Below are 10,580 nucleotides of genomic sequence, written 5' to 3'. Positions count from 1 at the left end.
TTCCAAGAGAAGTGGTGCTGGCTCCTACCCTGGGGGTCTTTAAGAGGAGGCTAGATGTACACCTTGCTGGGGTTGTTTGACCCCCGTACTCTTTCCTGCCCATGGTAGGTGGTCAGACTTGATGATCTGCTCAGGTCCCTTCCGACCCTACCAACTATGAAATGTCCTCACACTGAAAAAATGTTCAATGAGCTTTAGTACAAAGTGTCCTGCTGTCATTTTTTCAGCATGGAGATGCTGATACATGTGATGCATGGGTGCTTTTAATTAGCACAGCTTGCTGATTAAAGTGCCCAGTGCTGCATCCCAAAGCACATGTAAAAATGCCCCTTATGTACTTTTCTCTGGAGTAAACAGCCCCATCTCTCTTTCAGTTTTTTCCTTTGCCCTAGAGGCTCTTCCATATGACTATTTTTTTCTTATTTATTTCTGAGCCCTCTTTTTCTTTTGCTCTGTTCTGAGGTAGTGGGTGACCCGACCTAAACATAGTCTATCATGTGCTTTCACCTTTTATAATAAAATTGTAGGTAATTGGAAAATGTTAATACTAGAGGAGCACTGATGTATCGGTCCATACTGGATTGGCACCCATAAAAGGAAAATTGACATTATCGATAGCTTATTTATTTAGTTTAGTTTGGTATAGCCCATAATGTCACCAATTAAATGCCGTGTGTGTGCTCAGCCACAGCATGCATGTGCCCAAGAATGTACCCCATCAGCTTGGAGAACAGCATCTCATGGGGGAGGTGTAAGGGGAATGCTCCCTCCTCCCCCAGATTTGTGCATGGGGTGAGGGCCTGCTGCGGGCTCAGGGCAAGAGGCTGTGCCAGCCTCTACCTGGTGGCTGGTTGGGCTGGGACTGCATTCAGGGTGGGGGTGGGCAGCAGCAGTCCTGAGAGCTGGGCTATGGGGTGAGCTATAGCCACCCCAAAATTCACCAGTCCCCCCTTCCCAGTTCTGCTGCCCACCCCAAGCGCAGCCCTAGCTCAGTTCCTCTGCCAGGAAAAGGCCAGCACAGACCTTGCCCGAGCCTGCAGCAGGCAGCCCGCCCTTGCCTTGTGCACAAATCTGGGGGGCACATGCCCCTCATGCCTCCCTTGGGGGTGTGTGCAGCAGTGGGGAGCTTTGTTCTCTCCCTGCCCCCCTGCACTCCCCAGATGAGCTGCCCATGGCTCTGTCTCTTGCCCTGCATTGCCCCGGCTGGGCAGCTGCAGCCCCATTGCTTCCTTCACTCTGGGGGCATTGATTTGTTCCCCCCATGCCTCTTCTCCTGCACAGACTTACTGGCCATATGCTGCTTTCCAAGCTGCTGGGCTGCATATTGGCTGTCGGACTGGTGTTGGCTGATATGGCTAGTTAATAATTGGGCATTGGTATTGGCCAAAAAGATCTTTGGTGCACCCCTAGTTAATACTAACAGCTTGATAGTTTTGGCTGTTACGTAGTCAGCTAATAGCCTTCATGAGATAACCACAGTGATGACCATGTACTTTCTGGCTTGAAGTATCTAAGTAAATGAAGCTTTTTAATTTGGTGTGCATTTTTTTTCTTTTGTTAATATTGAGTTGTAACTTTCTATTTTGTTGCTAAGTGTTGTATCTTGGAGAGTAGCTCTTGGGGAGAGTTTCTAAACTGAGACTGTCAGTTTAGTGGTTAATTTTTGGCCTGCAGAGCCTCACTTGGACACCACTCCCAATTTGCTTTTGCTGCTCCTTGGATCTCTGGGTTCCTTCCTCCATCTTTTGCTTCCTTCCCCCTCCCCTGGGAGTGGGGTAGTGCAACCCAGGGAGACCCCTAGTTACTCAGAAGTTGGGAAGTACCTATGTTATGTTAGTATTTGTTAACGCCCGCTCTTGCTCCCCCTTCCCCAAGGCTACAGTCATGAGGTAAAGTTTTTTACCTTGCAGGTTTGGAGGGTGGAAAAGGAGAAACCTTTATTAAGAAATGAGGCGTGGGGTGGGGGGAAAGAACACTAAGCTGATCATGTAAATATCTGTAATTGAATACATTATATACTTTCTTTCAGTGTGGTGTACTTCATTCAAGATGGTGCCTTATAACTTCCCGTTCATTATGTTCAGCTATATATGATCCAAATGAGAAGGTAAGTTGTAAAATCTTCTGATATATTGTAACATTTAAGTAAGGCTTTCCAGTGTCTCTTCAGTGTCAAAGCTTAAACAAAAAAAACAAGTCCTTTTCAGGATATTTGTGCAATAACCAGAATTGTTGCAGCTTGTTCATGTCATGTAGTGCCAAAAAACTTTAGGTACCTATTTTGAGGTACACTTAAAGTTAGGGTGAACAAAAGGCAGTAGAAAGAACTCTGCATTAGCAGTTTGACCTAATTAACATTTAAAAAAAATCTAATCTCTTACCTTCTCAAGTAGAAAGAAGAACTTTTTTTAGAGCTTGTCTGTCTGACTATTCAAAAATGCAGCTGGTTCAATAAAAGGTACACAAAATTCTTGCTTTTCACATAATTTCTGGACCATCAGAGCTACAACATCATTCTAACACTTCTATGAGATCTTAAAGTGACTTAATATCTGGTGAATTTAAATATTTATTACAAGCCTTGAAGCGGTTTCTTAATTGAGACCTCTTTCCTTCCCCTTGTTCTTTTCATAGAGCTACACTAGCAAAGTCCATGAAATGAGGTGCTTAGTTTCCATTCACACGCTAGTTGTTGATCACATAACCACATGTAAGGGAGATAGGGGCTCAAACTTTATGTGCGCCTTTGTAGATTATTATTAATGATGCTCAGATATAATATTAAACTAATTGGCTAAGAAGTTCTTAAATGACAGGGCTAAAGAGAAATATTACATATTGGTTAAAAGGATTATGTAACTTTTCTTTCTGGACACAGATAATGAGTTTCAGCATCTGGAACAAGAATCCAATATCTTCCTATTAGTGTATTGATTGCAGAATAAAATAAGTCAAATATTTTTCTAACATTTTGATACTTGATGCGAGTCTTATCTTGCACTATGAAGCACTTTATTCTTATTCAACTACATATTCAGGCTGGGGGTTAAGTTTATTCATAATGTGGAGGACTCCACAATATGAAAACTTCAGAACAGAAGGTTACACTTCTGAAACTGCCTAAAGATTGTGTCCTGAAAGCCTTAGTTTGGATTTTGGATCAGATCCCTAAACACACAAAGCAAATCACAACCAAAAATAAAGTGCTGGATGTTTTCACTCATAATTGACATTAGCGCAACTTGTATCTGTTTAGCACCTCTAAAACTCAGTTCATATAAAGGATGTCCGGGGATGATTTTAGAATCATTTAGGTCATGTGTATTCATGCTTATGTACACATACTTGTGTACGATACATAATTGGCCTTCCTTCACCTTGAACTATACATATGGCTCATAATGTGTAACTCAGCTTGGCAGGATTTGAGATGAGAAACATAAACCCAATGTACAGTTATCTTGCCTAACTTTGCTGCTTTAAACCCAAGACTCCATTAATGTCCTTTCACTGAGTCATTCCTCAAGGTACTCTATGCAAATGGATTTTTTCCCTCTGGATTTTTGTTGGCTGTGATTCCTGTGGTGGTAACTCTGGAATAACCATAGATATCCTGAAGTCCTACAACGAAATTGAAAATCTGGTGCAGCTAGTTGACCTGGCTATTACTAGATATACCCGAACTCTTGTTCTTACTGACTGCTGACCACTTTGCACATTCTCAATGATGATGGATTTGCATTGAATGCTCAGCATCTAGGCTGAATATTTTTTTTTTATTTGGAGAAGGGTGGTGAGATGGGGTTCACTGTTTTGGTAATACTATCTAGATTTCATAGAAGTCATAGACATTAGGGCTGGAAGGGACCTCAGAAGATCATAGAGTCCAGCCCCCCCATCTGAAGGGCAGGAAGTCAGCTGGGGTCATAGGATCCCAGCAAGATAAGCATCCAATTTACTCTTAAAGGTGTTCAATATAGGTGCTTGAACCACCTCCAATGGCAGGCTATTCCAGACCTTGGGGGCTCGGACAGTAAAGAAGTCTAGGGAGCGATGGTAGTGCAGTTTGTGCCCTTTACAGGCATGCTTGCCACTGGGAGAAAAGAAAGTTAAAATCTTTTGTTTGAGGCTTGGAAAGGGTATTTAAAGTTGGCTTATATGTAAATTGTTGAACTGCCTATGTTGGATAGGGACTTGTGTGGGTGTCTCTTGGGTTTGGTTGATATAATTATGCTAGTAAAAACACTAATGAATGTGGAGCCATCAGTACAGCTTATTTTAGCATGTGAATTTAAAATAAGCCACATCACATAAGCAGTTAGAGTTAACCAACGCTGACATAGGTTGAGTGACAAACTTCTAAATGTAGACAAAGTCTAAGAGTCCAAAGCCTGGTAGTAAAGCAAAAGACTCCAACTCAGAGTTGAAGAGATTTATACAGGAGACTTGATCATAGTTTCATAGCTCATATGAACTGATTTGAGTCCTCCTTTCAGTCTGAATAATGAAGATGAGACTGTAATGAGTTCAGGGACTATTTAAGTAGCAGAATAGTTTTTGAAAGTTCTGTACACAACATAGGCATGTCAATAAAATAAATGTTGACTTGGTTGTGTCTCAGAATCCATATTTTTGTCTTTCCTTTCAGACCTTTGAGAAACTCCTCATTGCCAACAGAGGAGAGATTGCTTGCAGGGTAAGTATTTAAGTTTCCCCCCTCCACTACCACTACCTCCATTTTTATCTGTGGTCTTTATCTGAAGCCTTTATTTTAAATGTAACTGTTTGTCTTTTATTAGGTCATCAAAACATGCAAGAAGATGGGCATTAAAACAGTTGCTGTGCATAGTGATGTTGATTCCAGTGCTGTAAGTACTGCTAATTTGGAAAGATATATATTTTTAAATTCAGAAATCCCAGCTATCTGAATCCAACTGCCAGGCAACCTTGTTTATCACGATAAGCATGCTAGTAACTATGGAATATAGGTATATCCCCTCTCTGAGACAACTATGTAGTTCAGTAGTGTGTGTGTTCATGAGTTTTCACTAGGCTGTCCAAACTATAATTGGTTGCTGCTAGGTTCCTGGACACAGTTAATGACTCAAATCTTAACTAGAAAGGGCAGAGAGGCTGGGGAAAAGGGGATTAGTTTTGTATACGGGTAAGACTCATCAAAAGCCTGTAGGCTAAAATAGAAGGAAGCCAAGGAGTGGAGCACCTCCTGATGAGGATTTAAGCATCCTGGAGAAGACCAGGATTAGGGGCTTCTAGCACAAATATTAAGAGGAGCAATAGGAAGTAAAGAATTTTTTTTTCCTAATGCATATGCAAAATATTACATGCTACCAATGATGATGAAAATTTTATCACAAAGGAAAGAAGAAGAAAATGGATAGCCATTATTTAATTCTGACATCAGCATTTAATTCTGGCTATGTTTTATGGGGAAGAGGGATGCGGGAAACAGTTTAAAGTGAATTTTTTTTTTAATAGTGAAAAAGAAAGGCAAAATGCAACTATATAAAATTACATACTCGGTAATTTGGAGCAGGAGCTGAAAGCTGTTTAGCACAACCTGCGTCTTTAAATGGAAGTTGCAGATTAGGTGGATGTGGAGAATAGTCTGCTGTTCCACTACATGTGTTCATCTTGCCGAAGTTGTGATGTACCCTGAATCGGGCCTAGAGGCCAGGGACTAGGGAATGGGAATAAATTCTGTAGGTGTGTTGTGGTGGTGAACGGAGGTCAGTGGTTTAGTCCAATTTACAAGTATTAGTTCACTCTGAAAGAGTAAAAAAAAAAACCCAAGAAAAGATCAAGTTAATTTCACCCACCATTTTTTGGGGTGGGACACGGGAAGAATAAGATACTTTCAACCAATATTTTTATTTATATAAAGGGTATAGAATTAGTTATATACACACCAAGGTGATGGAAGTATTAGAGAATGTGCCCAAAATATGAAGCAACTGAGAAAAAAGAAATCCTGCCTTTAACATTCTTTCCTCTTCAAACAAAAAAAACCTAAATGGAATTCTAATAGCAACAAAGACAAGATAGTAATGAGTAGCCAGGGAGTAATGTTGCTTATAAGGATTTGAATATATACAGAAGAGTAGGTCATAATGCACACTTCAGGGTCTTAAAATGCTTGGCTGATGCTTTAACCACAAAGTTCTTTTGGTTAAGGCCAGGAAATAAGGTTCTTTGAGCTATTTGAATGCAAAGTAGATATCTCTAAAGTCTTAACAGGTTAAATGAATCTTCTTCACAGCAGGATAGCTACTCTCTGGGGAAAAAAGCAGTGGGTTTTGCCAGAAGTTTTAATTGAACAAATTTTTGGGGGTAGAGAGCAACCAGATGTTTCAGATGAGGGCAACCTCAATTTTTTTCTCAAATGACTGAAAATAGACTTGGGATGAAAGTACCACCTCAATTGTAATGATAACACAACTGGAAAAAATGTTGCAAGGAAAAGCTAAGGAACTATTGCAGTACCTAACATAATCCGCTAAAAGTTTATGATAAATGAAGAACAGGCTGACACTAATTGGATCTGAACAAAAGAAGGCATACAATAAAGTAGTGAATGAAATCAAATTTAATTTGGCATTTTTTAACGCAGCAGAGACTCTATAACCATAGAACATAATGAACTGTAAATGACTAGAAAAATCCTATGGGAAAGTAATATAACTTCTTTGAGCTCTGGAGTAAAAGATGACTAATCACACCTTAATGCAGTGATTCAGTTTTTTGTCTGTGAAAGTCAAGATATTCCAGGTATTGTCTGTTTCTATATCAAAGTATTTTAAAACACAAACATCTTTCATGTTAACTTTTTTTCCATGTGAATTTAGTGTTTATAGTTACTGCCCATTAGAACATACTTTCCCTTGAGCAAAAATAAAACTGAGAGCGCCCATGCTGCTGTGGCTTTAGAATTTACAGGTGGTTTTTATTAGTATAAAACTATTAAATGATATTCACATACCTCTACATTGCAAGATTGTCTTCTGTGAAAGTGGTGGGTGGTAGGGCTGTGCGAAACGGCTGTGTTTCGATTTGGTTTTGAATTTGGCTCTTTCAGAGGAGGGTGATTCATTTAGGTGTTTTGGATCACTGTCCTGTTTCATTTCAGCTGAATCTCCTCTGAATCTGTTTTGAACGGGCTGCAAGGGAAGCTTCGCACAGCCCTACCCATCAAGGCAGGGCTTAGGTGCAGGGACGTGGGGCACAGGATGGGGTCATGAGTGGCTTGTCTGGGGGAAGGCCGCTGCCCTCCATGCAGGCAAGGAGACCCCTGCGTGGATCTCTGATCCCTGTTATACTGGGGTCGTGGGCCAGGGAAGCAGCACAGAGCAGTGAGCAAGACTGCTGGTCCCTGCCATGCGACTTGGCTCCGCAGGGAGCAGAAATCTGTGCTGGGGTCTCCTTACTGTTGCTGCCCACCCTGTGGTGCCCCAGCGATGTGGGGCTCTGTGGGGTGGGCAGCTGTGGCAGGGAGACCCCTGGCGTGGATCTCTGCTCCCTGCAGAGCTGAGTTGTGTGACAGGGCAGCAACATACAGCTATTTCCCTGCAAGCCCAGCTCCGAAACTTTGAAGTTTTCCAAAACCTTTCTGAAATGTTTCAGATGCCTCAGGTTTTTTTAGAGATGTTTCTGATTCTTTCATTTTGATTTTGGATTTGGTGTTTTGAGTGCCAAAGCAGCCTAAAACACCTCCAGAATGAAATGGTTGCTGAAATTTCCCACAGCCCTAGAGGGCAGCAGGAGAAACTGTGTCCTGAAAAGTGTTGCTGACTTCTGTGAGTGTCTTCTCAAAAATAATTTTAACTTTTTTTCAAATTTTCAAGCAGAAACTTTTTTTGAAGTCTATGTAATATAACAAGATATAGATCCCTTGGATCCTTTGTTTGTATGCATGCAAACAAATTTTGTATTGAGAGATGCACTGGGATAGTTTTTCCTACCATTTAAAATAATTCTTTGAAATCCTTGGTTCCTATTGTCTTTAAAACTGATTAGGAAAAAAATTTTAATGTAGTGGAATCTAGAATTATTTATCAATTGCCCACTATTTTGTGAACAAACAAAGTGTACCAAAGCTAGATATTCAGTGGTTTACTGTTGAGATGTCCATTTACTACCAGCTCTCTGCATTGCTCTCTATACAAATATTGTCTTTGGACATGTAAAAAAAAAAATCCAACACCTCCTAATGTAAAACCTGTCTATTCTAAAATGCATACAGTTTTTTCATATTGAATTGTTACAAAGGAAATGATCTTGTTGTCACAAACTTATTCCAATACTTATCCAAGAAGACAGAATTCTAGAGTTTTGGGTTTGGATACAACAGTGAAGTATGGGACTGAGCTAGGTTTCTGTATATTTAAAAAAACAAAACAAAAAACAACAACAAACCAAACCAACAGGAACAATACAACAACAAATAAACAAACAAACTTTAGTGCTAGAGTTGCAGGGATTGACTCTTGGAGTGGAATCTGGTGCCATGAGGAAAGTGCCTAGGCACCTATACTTAGGGTAACCATACATCCTGGTTTGGCTGGGACACTTCCAGATTCCCAGGCCATTCCTGGCTGGTTGGTCAAAATTCCTAGGCCAGAGTTTGGCAGAGAGGTGGAGTGCCATGGTGCACCAGGCAAATGGACAAGTAGGCACTGCTGCTGCTGTGCAGGAGCCAAGGTGTGCCATGTGTGCGTGGCATGGTGCCTGCTCCAGTCTGCCTTGTTCCTGCACAGCAGCAGCAGTGCCTGTCCGGCCTCCTGCATGGTGCACCATGCCACTCTGCCTCCCCATGAGACTCCAGCCTGGGACTTTTGACTAGTAGTCTGGGACTGGGCTGCAGAATCTGCGAGTGTCCTGGTCAGACCCGGATGTATAGTCACCCTACCTATACTGTGCATGTGAAGCTGGATCCCTGCTTGGGGAAAAACGAAGGCACTTCAGATGGGTCCCAAGACAGGAGCATGTCAAGCAAGGAGTTGCCTGTAGCTAATATTTTAAACCAAGCAGCTTTTTGAAACAGCAGTTCTGGTTTAATAATTACAGTGGTCCATTCCTCAGCGTTATCTTGTATCACCTAATGCTTTGCATTGCCCTTGCTGAAATCATTTTAGTACAGTTCTACAAAATCTAAACCAACATCAAGCAGAAGAATCTTAATTAGCTTGATTCATTAATGGCTCCTGACCTTTCAGGTGGGTTTAAAAAAAATGACTACCCACTTGACACTATATTAAGCTTGCATATGTTACTCTGTATGAAGAGGTGAACTCCTGTAGTCTATTGCTTGTGCAGAAAATGATTATTTGTTGCCTAAAACTGACTTAGTGTGTACGTTGTAACACTTTGTCACTGAATGGAAGTGGAGTGAACAGCAAGATGTCAATGAAACATGACTTGTTGAGTTACTTACTGGAAAAATGTTGAATGCATTGGGGTATTCCTTATCTGGAAGTAGTGCTAACATTGGTAGTGTTCAAGGTTTTGCTACTTCTCCTGCTTTATTTATCCCATGGATAAATATTCAGGAACAAACAGCATACCTGGATATTAACAAATATACAGGTTTTCTCATATAATGTTTAGCCTCATCTTTCATAACATTCGTGACATTATTCAAGTTAGAAAGTTTATCCAACTGCTTACTGTAAGATGTTTCATTGGCATGTGTTTTCTGAAAGAGTAGGATTTGGTGCTCATGTTCAAGAAATTAGTATTTGACTTTGTATGGGGAGCTTAGATGCAATATTATGTATTTTTCTATGCTCTGTGGTGGTTTTATGGTGCAGAGTAGGAGTTGGCAGTGTTTTCCAGCTGTGGGTAGGAATGGCTTTTCTTGGGTCCTAGCACTGGCCTGCTTTGGACCTGGCTGCTGCTGCCCTTTTTCCTTGCTGCTGCTTCTCTCTGCCACCTGGTAGGTGAAGCTCATTGTTGCTCGGCTGTGCATGGTGTAGTGTAGGCAATGTCCCTGCTTCCAGTTACCACTAAAGCCCCAAACTCTGCTGACTGGATCTGGCCCACTGGCTGTAGGTTGCAGACTCCTGGTATAGCAAAGTGACCACACAGAACTAGGATAAGACACCAAAATTGCTTTTGCTTGTGACATTTTGGAAAATGCTGTGTTTACTCAAATCTAAGACAACCCTGTATTTATGCCAGCCTGCCCCAATAGTTGTATTCTATATATGGAAAATTTTATAAATTTGTTATAATTTTCCAGGTATAGACTTTAATTATTGGATGATTGTCTTAAAGAATAAGTAGTTTCCAAACTTTCAAACATGCATGTTATTGAGAATGTGCTGGGAAAGAATACTCAGAGTTACCTTAAGAGACATCAGTTATACATATTCTGCTATGGTTAAACAGGGCTATATAAATGCTACCTTCTGCTATCAAAGCTCTTGTTTCTTGATTGTTTTCAAGTAAATATTTACATTTAGTTAAAAATAACTCACCAGCTCTTTCACTAAGAAAATGGTTAATAACTGGCAATGGTTAGGACTGAATGCTTTTTAGCAGGGTTAGTTTTTTTTTTTTTTTTT

The 10,580-nt window shown here is 40.7% G+C and overlaps 1 protein-coding gene across 1 annotated transcript in view; it reads left to right on the top strand.

Moving 5' to 3' along the window:
- Positions 1–1,518: 1,518 nt before the first annotated feature.
- The window catches only part of PCCA (propionyl-CoA carboxylase alpha subunit), a 446,742-nt gene continuing 437,680 nt past the window's right edge, over positions 1,519–10,580 (top strand). The window contains exons 1-4 of the mRNA XM_019528487.1: positions 1,519–1,536; positions 2,030–2,107; positions 4,649–4,696; positions 4,800–4,868. Of these exons, the coding sequence (XP_019384032.1) occupies positions 1,519–1,536; positions 2,030–2,107; positions 4,649–4,696; positions 4,800–4,868 (213 nt within the window). The remainder of the gene's footprint in view (positions 1,537–2,029; positions 2,108–4,648; positions 4,697–4,799; positions 4,869–10,580) is intronic.

This window comes from Crocodylus porosus, unplaced genomic scaffold, assembly GCF_001723895.1.
Source record: "Crocodylus porosus isolate Cpor-Errol unplaced genomic scaffold, CroPor_comp1, whole genome shotgun sequence".
Classification (NCBI taxonomy): Eukaryota; Metazoa; Chordata; order Crocodylia; family Crocodylidae; genus Crocodylus; species Crocodylus porosus.
Note: the sequence above shows the minus strand (reverse complement) of the source record. Positions and strands in the feature narration are given on the sequence as shown.